Below are 16131 nucleotides of genomic sequence, written 5' to 3' on the forward strand. Positions count from 1 at the left end.
GGGGGGAGGGAAGTTCTGACACAATAAACCTGGTATATAGGCTTTATCTTTGGACTGAGATGATAGGTTATAAAAGATTTAATCATTCTTATTCTTATATGATGAATTTTCCCAAGTTTTAATATTTTTTTAATAGGCCTCCAGGTTCCGGAGCTCCAGGCCTCCAGGTGGTCTCTGTACAGGTAAAAATGAAAAAAAGATTTTTTTTAAAGAGTTAGAGGTCAGCTTATGAAACAAAAAATGCATGTTTTTTCTTAAAATATGTGAATAACATTCAAAAAGGTGAATATATTGTTTTATAAGTTGACCTCTAACTCATAAATTTTTTTTTCATTTCTACCTGTACAGAGACCACCTGGATGCCTGGAGCTCCGGAACCTGGGGGCCTATTCAAAAATATTAAAACTTGGGAAAATTCATCATATAAGAATGATTTTATCTTTTATAACCTATCCTCTCAGTCCAAAGATAAAGCCTATATACCAGGTTTACGCAAATGTGTCAGCACTCCCCCCCCCCCCCCGCCTCTAGAGGAAGGTTGAGGAGTTAAGCAAAATAGCATGAAACCAACCTAAATCATTTAAAAAGCAACCCTAAAAAAAACCTATTCGGGCCAATGTGATTATCGAGATCTTTACCTTGAGACAAAAAACCTTTACTACTTTATATTATCATTAAGGTGGGTCGATTTTGGACATTTTTTTTCTGAGGCCAAAGCGGGGATCTGCAAATGATTTGTATGAGTATAATACACCTCTGGATGATTTAAACTTTATCCTAAGTCTTAAAACCGCTGACGACCAGACATTCAATTGTATAGCTATTTGTAAATGGGAGTCAAATTTTTTTTGAATCAGAACTATGGCTTCATGATGCTCCCAGGAAAGGCATTGAGGAGTAGAATCAGGAACTTTTGACCGTTTCAAAAAATCTCGTTCCTAGCCTGAGAAAATCTAAAAAACCTCTACAAATTAGACAATTCTCAATAAACCTTAAAAAATTGTGGTTTTTTAGTGATTTCTAAGGCTAGGAACGAGATATTTTGAAACGGACAAAAGTTCCTGATTCAGCTCCTCAAGGCCTTTCCAGGAAGCACATAGTTCTGATTCAAAAAAATTTTTGAATGTCGTCTTTGCATATTAATAAGTAATGAAATATATTTTTTAGTGGTCGCGTTCTAAAACTCAATTTTTAAAAATTCTTTTTTGGTCAGAAATGTTTTTAAGGTTAATTTTATCTGTTGCATATCCCCTCTTTGTCTAATTCCGATATGAACCCGCCCTAATTATCATATTTTCATACTAAAAATTGATGCTTACCTTTGGATGTTCTTTCTGCCAATGATTAACATTTTCTGGAAGACTTGTTGACTTGAACCCACAGAGACTGCAGCTACGCAACGGAGGACACGACATACCCCGTCCAAATCTCTGTTTGGATTTCTTCCCAGATTTTTTGATTTTTGGCACCGTAGATTTTTCCTTCTTCATTTTTATTTTCTTGACTTTTCCTGTTGGCGGTGTTTTCTTGGGTTTCGGCGTGCCCTCCCAGTCTTGATCGGCATCGCCGTTTTCTGAAGATGCGGCTGAATCTTCTTCTTGGGTGGCACGTTTCCGAGGTGCTTTTTTCTTTTTAGTTTGAATGGTTGGCCCCTAAACATAATTTATTTTGTAAAATAGCAATAATATTTATATTATTAAGATGGTATCATCTGATGTTAAATCATTAAATGTAAAAGGCAAACTACTAACATAACATGTACTAAGGTCTTAATATACTATAGAATCTGATATACTACAGTTAATTTTAAGGTTACAAGTTTTACAAAATTACAGCCAATTTGCTCATTTCAGCAAGATTTAATAAAGAAAAAATATATAAAAAAGACGAAAGAGGGAAAAAGTTTTGTAAATTAATAGGTTAATTGAAAATATCATTCGAATACACATTTGACACTTTAATCTTACCTCATAGTCGTCAAGGAGTCTATCCAGAAAGTTTTTTGCTTCATGACTATGAAAAGTTTGAAGTTCATCGTCTTCTGCTGGTTCTGCTTTAACCTCCTTACAGCGGCACAGAATAATTAGCTAGAGATAAAGAAAAAACAAATACTCAATTTTTATGTCATATAAAATAATGCTGGGCGATTCTAGCAGTTAATTATAATAAAGGAAACAATGTGAAACTCTGAAACGACGGTGAAAAACAGTCGTATTTTTTTTGTCATTTCTCACCAATTTGAAAACCAATCAACTTTTTAAAAATCCCTTTAATTGTGCACTTGATACTTCAATTACCTTTTTATAATACACTTTTTTGACTAGTGACATGTTTAAAATATTGATGTATTAATATATATCACATTTCTACAGGCAATTCTATCTTTGCTCTTTATTTATATTCTGTGTCCTGCCTCTTCATCAAAAGCTTCCACCATTTCATCTTTAGTGTACACATCTCTGTCTTCTTTTATGTTGATTTCCCCTTAACAAAACATTCAATTCAATCATAAACTAAACATCTGTCTTATTCTATGCAGTTTTATCATTATATTTAGGGTACAAAAATCTGTCAAATTTACTTGACCTAAACGAGACAATCTTCCTGTCAATGCTTTTTGTTCAAATATTCTGGTTTATGTTGTTTAAAATTCTCTGCCAGTCTGTTATATAAAATTATCTCAATAGAGTAACAACCTGAATCGCCAATTATAAGCTCGCTTTTGGCCTCTCTGAGAAGGATTTCTGGAGAAAGATTGTCCTTGTAGGCTCCAGTTATTCTTGTCTTTCTTTTCTGTCCCCGCCGTGTTGGACTTTTACTCCAGGTTAAATCATCTGCAATAAAAAGGACGTTTGTTTATAGGAGGTAATATTAATTTTTTCATGGCAAGCATTAAACTATAAGGCATTTTTCACGTAAATTAAAGTTAAAAAGAGAAAAATTTAAAGTAAAGAAAGGGATTGGGGTGGAAATATTAAGAAACTTAATTGGTAGGAGAAAAAACGATTAAGAAAACTCTTTCAAAAAACTTTGGGGACTAGTGTAATCAACAGCCCATTATCCCCTCTCTCTCTTTCTGCATGTTACTACTTCCAACAGTTATATCTTATACCTAAATCATCTTCAGCTTCAAATATTTCCTGCTTAGTTATAATCCTTCCATGACTGGCCCCTCGTCCACCTACATGAACAAAAAGTCATTAATGATGTAACAAAATATGCTATGGATCAACAAGTCTTTTTTTTAAAAGTCGTTAATAATCTAAAAAAATTATACAATGGATCAACAAGTTTTTTCAATAAGTAGTTAATAATGTAAAAAATATACTATGGATCAAACGATTTTAAACAACATGGCGATACTTAAATACCTCCATTTTCCTGAGCTGTATCAATATCTTTTCTAAATAACTTATAACCAACGTATTATCTTAAAGCAATTGATTGTTAAATGTAAATAAGAGATGTGATTGAGCAATTCATTTACGTTCTAAATTGTGCAAACTCAATACTGGACCTGGTAAAGTAGGCTAAAAAAAAACTTACCTGGATCTGGATTATGTGAATCATCAGATTCAGCATAAGATCTCAGAAGTCTATTAAGCTCATCGTCAAAACTCAGGTCATGGCTGTTTGTTTCCAACTCTCTGTAACATTAGGTAGGTAATAAATTAAGAAGTATACAAAATTATTAAGAACAGTTTTTAAATGATATAACTGTATCGTACGCAATGAATTATTATGTGTTAGCAAAACAATAAAATATCCTATAATAGAAAATAATGATGGATTTAGGCTGTTCCATTTTCGGATTTGAGACTTTGAATGCCAATGGTTAAAACCTATTTTTCTAGTCATATTAGCCTCTTTGAATTCAGAGCCCCTACTTTTATGCTAGATGCCTTGACCTCTAGTCCAATTAAACAAATTAGTAAGGTTTTTTTGTTGAAAGCTTGAGACTTCAATAAATACTTTTTTAGCAAAGCTTCATTTGTTTCTCGGGATGGTTTAAGGCTATTTTATTTTGAGTTTTCATCCTTAGGGTGGCCACCCGATGCAAATTATGCAATTGCACATCACAAGTACATGTTTGTGCATTGGCCCGGCTATCATAACCCTGTTGTGCTATTTATGGACAACATTATCTTTATAAACGTTTACCTGAGAATAGAAAGAAGTTTAACAGTTGCATTGTAAATCTGCTCGAAAAATTCTCGACAAGACTCGAGCTTCGTCTGGCAGGTGTCACAAATAATCTTAGGTAGGTCATCTTCTTCCCGTATCTGAAAATATATTTTACCATTAAAATCTTTCTTAATTGTCTGGGTATTTATTTAATCACATTTGATAAATAAGTTGGTCGATTGTGCTTAATGAAAAGGATACTGATTAATTAAATTGTAGAATGGGAAAGACAATAACTTAATTTTGTAATGTATTAAAAAGAAAAGTGAGGCTCAATAAATTTGATTGTATCCTTCAAATTATGAAACAAAATCGTTATTCCTAATCTAAACGATATAACTTTTTAGCTTGATCCATCCTCGACTTTTTCAGATTTATCCTGTGGCCACCAATCCGGCTTCCAGGTGGTCACAGGTACTCCAGCAAGGGTCAGCCGGTCAGCTGCAAATGTTTCCTTAAGCCGTAGCATTGCAAGCCCATAATTGCTGCCATCCGCCAGCATTCGTAGTTTGCCGACAGGTCTGTCTGATTCGTTTAAAATTGGGGTATCGGGTTCGAGCTTGTCATTGTTTGGACGTTCGATCAAGTGGATGGGTAGGATACGCTTTCTTATGACTCCAGTATGATGAGTTCTAAGTATTAAGGCTTACTTAAAAATGTTATCAACAGAAATTATTAATTTTCCAAATGTAAAATAAAAATTGGTTGAATATCTGTCCCAATACCTGGTGAGTGACAAATATATTTTGATATAGAAAGTTTTAACGAGCAACGTAAATCTCTAACAAGACAAACAGCTGTGAAATAATTCTTCTATTCTTAAGAAATAATCATTAAAGAAAGTATTATTTTTAGGATAAATAATAAGATTCTTTAAATCTTAAAAACTAAGATAATTATAAAATTCTATAAATTAAATATGTGTAGTCTAATTTAAACGCAGATTCTTTGTTTATCAACTATATAGTTGTTTTTAAGAAACATAAAAAAAATCAACCTCAACATATGAAAAGAATAACTTGAAATCAATTATTTTGTGCGTTTTTATTATTTCCGATGAATAGAAATAAATCTGTTATTTTTAATTAAATACTTTTTATGGAATTGTCCCCTTTATATGGGATACTTATTTAGTTTTAATCTCTTTTTTTATCACGATTCTGCAACAAAAATTGATTACTTAGGTCTTATAGATATTTATAAATATAAGCCTTCCTAGCTGTTAATTCTTGGCCAATATAACATCCTTTATGAAAGCTTACTCCATGCAGGTAATCCATATTATGCTCTTTAATATTTTCACGATTTTTTTTAGTAAACTTATTTCTGTACTACTCAAATAAAAACCTTCACAAAGAAAGGAAAGTTAGATATGTTCAATATAATCATTTTTGTGGCAAATGTGTTCTTTTTCTGCAAGTTAATGGGGGCAGAGTAAAACAATATTGTCAATGTAAAGTAACTTGTAAAGTTGAAGGTAAAATGAATTTTCTTTCAAGAAAAAAACCCTTTCTGTATAATGTATAATGTATATATCCTTATTAATGTCAATTGTGAAACATTCCTAAAGGCAAAGCTTTGGCTGGTGTTATTTCATATTTTCCTTCTGGCACGCCCAGACGGCATCTGTGTTCTGTATAGGCCTCCAGATTAGCTGGGGATATAGGCAATGGCAAGTCTTTTTCTGGAGGACTGTTACTGGTGCTTAGATACCTTTTTTATTTTTATTTAAGAGTCAATTAATACCAGTTTGGAAATAAGAAAAACAACTGTCTCTGTCCGTAATAGAAAAATATTAAGTACCTAAACATAGCATTAACATAAGCATTCTAATAATGGACTAGCGAATGCGCTCCTAGTATCTAGGAGCTCCGTATTTGAATGAGTAGGGGAAGTAGGAAAATAGCCTAAAACCAAACTTAGACATAAGAATTAAATAGCCTAAAACCATCTTAAGACTTGTGTGAAGATTATCTAAAAGGGGGAACTTAATCGGCTATGCAGTTAACGAAATCGTAAACCTTACTACTTTATTTAATAGGATATTGACTCTGACCTATATCCTAACTCATCAACCCGTGGGTCAGGAAAACAAATTGAATCCTCCTTGAAACGTACATACATTATATCAGGTAAAAAAAAAATATTCAAGATTGTTTATTCTTTCTTAGTAATCTCCTGCTTTGGCTCAATATTAAGTTCCTTATTACTATCTATAATACAAAGTAGAACGATGTCTGTCTGTTTGTTTGTAGCGAAGGATCTCGCTAACCGCTAAACCGATCGGGTTCTCCTTTACAGGGTAGCTTCTCATAGGTCCCGGGAAGGTTTATAACTATTTTCTTGGGGGGTGAGACACCCCTAACCCCCCCAAAAATTGAAAAAAAATTCCCCCCCCCAAACTTTTTTTAAAAATTTTCTTTAAAATCTAAAACACAAAAAATTAGTTTGATCAAATCTCTTGGGGCAAAGCCCCTAGATGCTAGGGGCGAAGCCGCTAGTTCCTTTACAAAGTAATAAAGGATTTATGCAAGAGTGGGCAGCTGAATCTGTTCATGTTTAGAATTGAATAATTTATAAACCTATTAACGTCCTATATTTTATCGTCAGAAATTAAGTAGGTAATTAAAGCGAATATAATTGCCAAAAAAGGAAAAATATAAATCATGAAAAAATAACCTCTAGTTTTAGGGAAAAATTCATACAATTCATCATCTTACATTTTTAAAGTTTAAAATATTTTTTCATATTATATGCATGTATATCCCTGATCGACCGGAGGTAGCAGAGATGTTCGACTTCCCCCATCACAAAAGGTTGACCCAATCTCAGGGCTTCGAGTCTGTTGACTCATGGGCTTTGATATGTCTAGGTCTTGATTTGGGTTGAATACAGCAAAGGCGTTTAGATTTTTAATTATTTCTATCTTTAATTTTCGTCGTACTAATAAAAAATAAGTTTTGAATGTTATCTATTTTATAGAGAAAGCTATTCTATAACTAGGGTATGAACAGCGTTAAGCCTACAACCTCTGCAGTGCGTCAAATTTTGGCTTTATTGTGGGTCAAGGACGGTATTCTTAACTTTAAACAGTTTTTGATATCTCTAAACATCCATTTTCTGTAAATAAAAAAAAAGTACCTAGTGCTCTAATTTTTGGGCCTGAATATCTATATAAAAACTTCAGTTTTACCCCAATGATACCCTCCCTTGGGGCCCGAGAGGAAATAAAAGCAGTAATGGCGATAACAAAAACATATCTGCAGTTAATCAAAATCAAGTCTGTAATTGGCGGAGGCGACCGGCAAAACCAATTTTAGTCCTGTTTTTGCTCCACACTGTGAAATATTGAAAAATTACTAGGTTTCTTGATCATTTAATTTCGACAGGCTTACCAAATATGTATATGTTGCTAGCTTGCTAATGCTATTTTTAAAAACAATAATTGTCCTTATTCCTTATAGTGTTAGATATGCATTCAAAAGTAACCTCTATACATATTTAAATGCTTAACAGCAGCTTTTGCTAGCTCCGTGTCTATTTCAACAATATATTGATTTGGTAGAAAACCAGGACAAATGATTGAATCAAATAGAACTCTTCCACCAGTGTTAAGAAACATACAGTATATGCTTGGCGTTTCCTATACATTGTTTCTCATGGATTTTATTTTGTACATTACAATGATATTATTTGTTTTATGGCGAAGCTACTCTAGAGTTATTCTAGAATTATTCCAAGACAAACAAATTCACAGAGACACACACAAGTTAAAAGACTTCTGTAGGTACTGAATTCTAAAGGGAGGGGGGGGGGGGGGGGGAGGGAGGAAAGGGCAGAAAAGAAGCCTAATACCATCACACTGCTTTCAGTTAATAAATAAAAAAGCTTCTAAAATGAAGTACTTAATATATCTAGTGCTTAGAGAGATCTTAAGTATCATACAGACAAAAAAAACTTAACTTTAAATAATGAGAATGAGATGCCTTCAGTATTTGACTGAAAGTAGCTAGGTAATAAAGAAGGAATGTATTGAATTAAATCCACAAATTTTAAACCTTTTCAGCCACACTGTTAATATCGTTTGTGATTAATCCTTGTAAAAACTGTGCAGATTCATCACCCTCCACACTTATAAAAGGTATTAGTCAAAAAGTGTTATTTGTCAACTTTATCTTGAAGTGTAACGCATCCGTCTTTGTTTTGCTAAATTATAATATGCTTTTTACCTTAAATTTGCACCACTACTTACCTATTCCTGCTATAATTTTTAACGTTACACATAAAAGGGAAATCTCAATAGACGATGTAAAATTAATTGTTATAGAATACGTGGATATATTGACAGGGGAAAATTTGTGTTTCAATTAAGGTTGCTAATATGGAACCCATTTATTGGTCAGTTCGTTCAGCTAATAGGAGGGAAGGTGATGGGGTAAAGAGGGTGAAAGGGGTGAATCGTTAATTTAGCCCGCTGCAAGTTTAACTTTATTAGATGAAAATCTGGTGTAAGATATAAGTAATAATAATCTATTATTGGTATTGATCTGTCTAGAATATTTTCATATTATCTTAGTTGACTAAAACCTGATTAAAGTTCTATGTTGCAGATGTACAGATTGCCATATTTCAGCCTTATTGCTAAAATTATTTCTACCCATACATTGTACGCTACTCCTGGTTATTTATGGGTCAAGCTATCTTAATTTTTAAATATAAGTTTCATATTGTTATAATCAAATATTATATACCTAGTATATTTTAAAAGAATTATTCTAAGAATAGTTTAACCAAATTAAAAATAACTAACATTAAATAAATAAGATTTTAAAGAAATACGGATTGAAAGCTTTTATTACTACATACCTGTGCTTTTAAAAATATTAGCTTATACGCCCCTAGCATTTAGGGACTCTATGAGTCTATATTCTTAGGGATAAAAAGTGGGCAGAAAAAAAGTAGAAGCCCATCACAAGGCTTAAAAGATTATATAGCCTAAAACCATCCAAGGGTCTATTCAGACAAAAACCTTATTACTTTATATAATAGGAAGACATTATGATTTTACTTTTTTGATAAAACTTAATCTATAACTCATGCGGCTAAAATACAATTTCGGTAAGGTATGAAAATGCTAATTTTAAAGCCGTGAAAAGTTCACTTTTTGATTACTTGATTACTTAATAATTGCAAATATAAATAGCTGAGCGAAACCTTGCAAGTACAATTCGTTTCAATAAAGACATATTCTAGTTTCTGAAACATTTTTAATTTTATTATCTACAAACATACAATATTCATTTATTTACAAATTCACAGCGGTTTTAGGTCAGATTTTTACCAGGTTGGGACAAAGAAAGAGATTTTTAAGATATACTTAGTAAAGCTTAACTTCAATGAAGGTGTATTAGGCCCTAAAACCCAATTTCATCAGAGGTTCTCGTACCAAACAGATAAAGTTTTTTAATTTGTGATCACTATAAAAAAAAATTGTCCAAATCCTTCTGAGGTTTTCAATGAGTTTCAATAGATGCTTAATTCACCCTTTCTCATACAAAACTATTTTACTTTAAATAATAAAAAATCTGAAGATGTTCTTGTGTTGAATGTTTAGTAAATCTTTTTCCTTTGTCCCGGGATTAAACTAAAATGACTAAAATCAATGATCATAAGAACTTCACACAGAAATTTTTCAAAATTTGATTATAATAACAACATAATAGTCTAATATACATTTAAATAATTTTAGGTTTTTAAATTGCTGACTAAAAATAAAAGCTGCTTTTAAATTCTTTTTGTATCATGTAAAAATGTTAATATCAGCTTTTAAGGATTGTTAATATGCATAATGAAATTAAGTATAACTAATATGCAAAAAATGGAAATATTGAAAATATGATATTCAAACAGTGATTTATAATAGAAATAACATTTTTCATGAACAAACTTAATAATAAGTACAAAAAGTCTTATGGAAATGCAATGGAGATCACATAAATAAATAATAAGCTGACAATCAAATAACATAACAAAAATTAAGTTGTAGAAAAGCTCGAAAGTGTTATATTTATATTTACAAAAATAAGGTAGGTAGGTAAATAATAATCATATAATGATTTAAATCAACATACATGTATTTGTGACAAAAGTCATTTTGTAAATGAGAAAAGAATATGACCTAGAATACCTACCTAGAATATCATGAAAAAAAGAACAAAAACTGTGTCTTAATACATGAGGCAACAAACAAAAATACCATTAGGTTACAACTTTGATTTCCAAATTGATTATCACATGTCTTTGTCTTGGCAGAAGTAATTTTTGTCCAGCAATTTGTGTTTGGACAAACTTTACACTTTACAGTACTGGATTTTGGAATAGAAGTTTTAGTAAATAACACTTAATTCAAATAAAACTTTAGTAGGTAATTGAGAACAAAGAACACTATGTAATAATGATTTTTCCCTTTTAAACTTAGCTACCTGTTCAATTTCAAGAAAATATCTTTAAGCTGGCCTTTTACACCTCTCCCCCTTGAAAGAAAAAATAAAAAATTCTTTAATCATCAAGACGAATAGGTATTCTGTTTTTGAATGAGTAAACGCTAAAATAAATGTATTTTTAATACTGATTGACTTTGGACTTAGAAAATAAATGATTTTAATTCCAGCACAGTAAAGTAACTTTATCATGACTCCTGATTGTTCTTACAGAAGGGTTATGGCAACTGCAAAAAATTCTTTAACCTTCAATTTTTCAGGCAAACAAAAATGGAATTTTTTTAACAAAATGTAGTTTTGCCTCTGTCTTTTTGTTAATTTGTAATCTATAAAGAGGTAAGCCGCCAGTAATAAAGTATTCATGAATAACAAAAGAATTTTTTCAAGTACCATGTTTTTGTTTTCGTCCTTCATTTTAATCATTCTTCTCATGGAGATTTTCATCCTCCCCTTCTTCTTCCTCTGCGTCCATGATGTCCCCGCAGCAAATGGAGTAGAATATGAGGGAGAGGAAGCCCATGGGGAGACCCAGCAGCACGCTGGTCAACACAGGGTTGCCCTTCCACATGTCAGTTAACGAGGTCTTGGCCTAGGACAATTTGTCAGTAATGATATAACATTTAGAAAAATACATTAAAAGCTACTCTATAATCACAAACTTACATCTCAATGTTTGTGATTATCTCTTTTTGGTTTAAGGTATTTATTTACAAGAATCCCCTTAATCTTTACTCTAACACATTGTCCCTTCATTCATAATTTATTTCTCTGATGCTATATTATTTTTTTTCTAATTTTGAACTTTCCACTTTAAATCTATTATGAATTTGTTTCTAATAATGATGTGTCCCAAAATGTTAACTCAAGACGCTCACCTCATAATAAGCTCTGTACAACCTAACCATCCAGCTGCTGCCTCCGTAGCTTGGCGCTTCTCCAGACAATATAGAATCCAGGAACAGCTCAACAGCTGCTGGTGTCAGTTGACTAGGCTCGTCGTCAGGTAGATGGTGATGGAAGGAGGTTGTGTTGATGACTAGCAAACTTGGAATTTCAAGATTTTCCATGGCTATTGAGTTGGCAAGGTCAGGCAGACCAGTCCAACCAAACTGAAAGTGTTCCCCGTATTTATCCTGATTCTGTTCCACCAACTTCTGCAGCATGTCCTTGAAAGCCTCCATTTCAGCTGTTAATTTCTCAATTTTATTCTCTTCCAAGACGGCAATAGCCAGCAGCTTTTTGGTTGCCATAAATTGGCTAAACTTGCCTCTTGTAACTTTGGCAAATAAAGGAAATCTTTCCCGTGTGATCCAGTTTGTCATAGAGGAATTTTCAATAGTTATTGGAGATTTCTCGACAGCAGCATCAGCATTGCCACTTTCTCCAACATCAGCTGTCTCGCGTTCTCCTCTCTCTAGTTCACTATTACTATCCGCGTATAAGTAAAACTTGTTGTCCTTGTGAACAAAAATGGCAGGATCTTGCAGAATTTCAACATGTTTGTTCATAACTTCTTGTGTTGACAAATACATAAACTCATCCCTCTGAAAATGCTTTGCATTCATAACAAATTCTTCATACAGTTTTGTCTCGGGGTTGCCAATGTACAAAAAGAAATGATCACTTTTTTCCTTTGCCTTGTCCAAGTCATAATCACTTTTAATTTTCTTGACAGGTGGTCCCATAACACGATGAGCGAATGCAACAATATCCTCCCTACTTCTATCTCCTTCATATGTATAGGTCTCCTCTCCTTTAAGAAACATAATTGTGGGAAAGCCTCTGATATTAAACTCCGAGGCCACATTGGAAAATCTAGTACAGTCAATTCTTCCGACCCTGACAGGGTAATCAGTCAATGATTGAGCCACATGCTTCCATATAGGCTCCAGCTTTTTACAATGCCCGCACCAAGGGGCGTAGAATTTCATGAGCCACATGCCCTCATGTCGCAGCGGTAGAAAACGGTCGCTCAGCTCCAGAACCTTTCCATGACAGTTGACCACAGGTAGAAGAAAGTTAAGAATTAAAGGTATCAAAGCAAGAATTTTCACGGAGGTGTCCTTTAGTTGCATTTTTAGTTTTGTTTATCAACTTTTGAACACATACATTTGATTAAATGTCTAGTTTAATTATCTCTGAAAATTTATAGCACATAAAATATTAAGTACAACTGAACAAAAAGAAAATTATGAAAAAAAACATCAAGAATAAAAGAGTAATATGCGGAAAATGAAAACAAAAGGCCAAGAGGGGGGGGGGAGAGAGTAATTACAACTAAACAAAATGAGGTTTGCCTTATCAAAAAAAAAAACTAAACTAATATGGGGTATACAACCCCCCCCCCCCTTTGTCTGCTAACTTTGTTTTTCCAGATATCCTTCTTTTATTTCTGGTAAAATTAAGTAGTATATTTTATTTAAAAATGTATTTAATATATGCATAATAAGTCATTTTTAAACAAAAAATATTATTAATATAATTTAAAATCAAGTATTTTAATTAATATACTTTTAAGAAATAATGAAACAAGGAAAATTTTCAGGTAAAAAAGTCTTAATAAAATACATAATATTTTCTAAACGATTTTTACAATATCTATATATATGAATACATTTAAGTACTAAGATTTAACAGAAATAAAATCACATATAAAAAGCACAGTTGTAACAAAAAACAAACAAAACTGGCATCAATAATTGCAAGGTTTCCTCTGTATTTATAAAAAAAATCTATAATATATAATCCCTAAGTAATTCATAAGAGAGACGGGCCGGTTTTAGCCTCTATTATATATGTACAATATATCAGCTGGTATGAGTCTGTATATAAACACTAACTATTCCCAAGACGATTTAATATATAGATTAGGAATTCTAGGAATACAACTTATTTTAATAATCAATTTAAAATGTAGATATATCTCAACAGTAAGAAACAAATAAACATTTTTCTACTTTTTTCAAAGAATTTCTGTGAAAAAATTTAAATAGTCTATGACGAAAAAAATCTATATCTATCTAGTTACAGGGTGAGGCCTCTAACATGGCAGCCTTTGTACCCAAACAATCAAAACAAAACAACTTGAACTACTCACCACAACAGGCAGACAGCGCCCGATTTTTTCAGCCAGGCAGAGCTCCACACCCTTCGCGGTGAATATGTCGGTCCCGCCGTCGCTCTTGACGGCACACAGTCGGCAATATTTAGAAAAATCCGGCTCCGAAATTACTTCACCCTGCTCTGCCGACATCTTTCACTGATACACTGAAAATTTCAGGGGTTGAAAATCCTTAATTTACAAATTATACATAAATTTTTCCAAAAATCTAGAAATAGTTAAGACCTAACTTATAATTTTTTACCTATAAATAAATTTGAATTTTTGGGTAAATATATAACCCTTTAATATTTGTCTGCAGTTCGTAGCAGAAATATATTTTGATTTAGAATCAATATATAGGACACACAGCTACCTGCCATAATGTCGTCTTCAACTAGATAAGTTTCAAATAAGTCCTAATGCACAAGCGATCGCGCCCCTAGTTTGTAGATGTTCTGCATTCAAAGGGGTAGGGAGAGGGCACAAAAATAGCCTAAAACAATCTCGGGTACCTATGTGAAGCTTCCCTTAAATCATTTATTATTGAAATCTTTAATAAGCTTCAGAGAAAAAAAAACATTTTTTTATATATTGGGAAAAAGAGGGGGATTTTTATGAAACCTAAATTTTACTTTACAATTGCATTTCCTTTTTTATTAGTAGCAAAGCTATTCTACAATTCAAAATATCCGCCTTGTCCTTCCGTTAAGACATAGAAGAGAGGAAACGCATTTTTCTCGGCGATCCTTTTTAAAATAAAAGGCTGAAACTTTCAAACTTCTTGTCAATATTCCTATTGGAGCATAACTAACTATCAAATATCCATGGTAGTCGGAATGGTTTTAAGTAGCTTTTTGGCTGCTATTATAATTTTCACATTTTGCTCCTATAATTTTCAATTTTTCACCGTATTATGATGTTTTTAGTACGATTTTCAAATTTTTTTTGTAGATAATGGTATCAAAATTAAAATTCCTGTTGGTCTAAGGGATATTTTTGTTTATGTAGATGAAAATACAAGTAGCTTTTTTTATATTTTTATGTCTTCATATCTTTGGTGTTTTTTGTCCGATTTGCAAAAAATCAAAATTAAATTACCCGTTGTTAAATTATAGATTAAGATAATTATTGCAGTACTAAATATGCTTCTGAAGTTATCAGATGGTCTATATGTTTATTAGCATCTACTATGAATTTTACTTTGTTATTTTGTTTGTTTTCTAGACATCTTTTAATGTTTTTGTGCTTCGCTACTTATGGATGTTATAAAAGATTATGTTAAAATAATCTTGCTCTTCTATCCTTTAATATAAAGTAGTGAGATCTTTTTTGTCTTGAGTTAAAGATCTTAGAAATTGTTCTGACTATGTAATGTACAACTGTAGGGAAGCTTTTTTAATACCTTGGGTTAAGGTTATTATCCTAACCTCCCCTGCCTTCCCCTAGAGGGTATGGGCGAAGCAATTATTATTTTATGCAAACAGGAAAAATTAGTCCAACTCTTTATAATATTAGAACTACTTTGGTTTTAATTTATGTATTTATATCCTATAGTAAAAGGAGTGGATCCACCTTTTAAAAAATATACTAGTCCTCATGAGACAGGTGCCCTTTAGGGGGGATTTTTTTTAACATAATTCCTTTTGATTTGTTTTCATCTTGAGTTATCCTTAATTTTGTGCGTACATTACCCTAAGTAAAATATTTGTATAGGTGGAAAGTCCAGCAAGCAGCTGATCAAATGTTTTTACTTTAGCTGACATAAACAAAATATTTGAAAACAAAGTTCTGTGCAGTGATTATAGCCATTTAGGGTATATTTATAATTATATTGACAAAAGCAAATTAAGTTTGTTAAAACTAATGTTTTTCTAATTAAAGGCAAAGATTGCTTAACTATAATGAACCTACTATTTATAATGTAAAGCAGGGGAATGACTTTCAGAGAAGGGAAATAGGCATCAGGGACCTCTAAGGGGGGTGGCCGTAAGCCCATCCTAAAATGTTGTGAAATATAATAAATTTTACACCACCCATAAAAATTTTACCCCCAAGTTGGTGTTACAACAGGCACCCTGAATTTTTTGGGGAAAAAAGGGGGTAGTTTCCCCAACCTTTTGAAATCCAATAAAAAATTGAGATATTCAACCCCCCCCCCCCCCCCAATTTCAATTTTACTTATGACCATTATTAGCGAGAGGAAAAATATTCATTCATGGTTCGAGGGGACTTTTTTACTGCAATACTAATTCTCTTCCTTCAATTACATACACACTGATTTTGCTGATATTCTTAATCTTAACTATTACAAGATTACTCTTAAATAAGAGTAACATATCGGTA

At 32.3% G+C, this 16131-nt stretch overlaps 3 protein-coding genes across 6 annotated transcripts in view; all 3 read right to left on the reverse strand.

The window, feature by feature from the left end:
* The window catches only part of LOC145335491 (uncharacterized), a 42126-nt gene extending 28130 nt beyond the window's left edge, over positions 1-13996 (reverse strand). For 3 of the 4 annotated variants that reach the window (XM_080181268.1, XM_080181257.1, XM_080181275.1), the window contains exons 1-8: positions 13783-13973; positions 4162-4283; positions 3547-3647; positions 3113-3181; positions 2697-2834; positions 2414-2484; positions 1968-2063; positions 1320-1652 (exon numbers count right to left, since the gene is read on the reverse strand). In XM_080181268.1, the coding sequence (XP_080037394.1) occupies positions 1320-1652; positions 1968-2063; positions 2414-2484; positions 2697-2834; positions 3113-3181; positions 3547-3647; positions 4162-4283; positions 13783-13938 (1086 nt within the window). In that variant the 5' untranslated portion in view covers positions 13939-13973. Of the gene's footprint in view, positions 1-1319; positions 1653-1967; positions 2064-2413; positions 2485-2696; positions 2835-3112; positions 3182-3546; positions 3648-4161; positions 4284-13782 lie in introns of all 4 variants that reach the window. The other variant, XM_080181283.1, reaches the window with a different exon arrangement.
* Positions 4529-9476, reverse strand: LOC145335517 (iron-sulfur cluster assembly factor IBA57, mitochondrial). The gene is made up of 9 exons (XM_080181305.1): positions 9400-9476; positions 8773-8862; positions 8244-8316; positions 7675-7828; positions 6952-7128; positions 6242-6290; positions 5750-5898; positions 5405-5473; positions 4529-4821 (listed from the first exon to the last, which is right to left on the reverse strand). The coding sequence occupies exons 1-9, from the start codon at positions 9429-9431 to the stop codon at positions 4529-4531; spliced, it is 1086 nt and encodes a 361-aa protein (XP_080037431.1). The 5' UTR covers positions 9432-9476.
* Tmx3 (Thioredoxin-related transmembrane protein 3) lies at positions 9439-13486 on the reverse strand. The gene is made up of 2 exons (XM_080181293.1): positions 11561-13486; positions 9439-11274 (listed from the first exon to the last, which is right to left on the reverse strand). The coding sequence occupies exons 1-2, from the start codon at positions 12758-12760 to the stop codon at positions 11101-11103; spliced, it is 1374 nt and encodes a 457-aa protein (XP_080037419.1). The 5' UTR covers positions 12761-13486; the 3' UTR covers positions 9439-11100.
* Positions 13997-16131: the final 2135 nt, after the last annotated feature.

This window comes from Acartia tonsa, chromosome 2, assembly GCF_053477335.1.
Source record: "Acartia tonsa isolate MP-2025a chromosome 2, ASM5347733v1, whole genome shotgun sequence".
Classification (NCBI taxonomy): Eukaryota; Metazoa; Arthropoda; class Copepoda; order Calanoida; family Acartiidae; genus Acartia; species Acartia tonsa.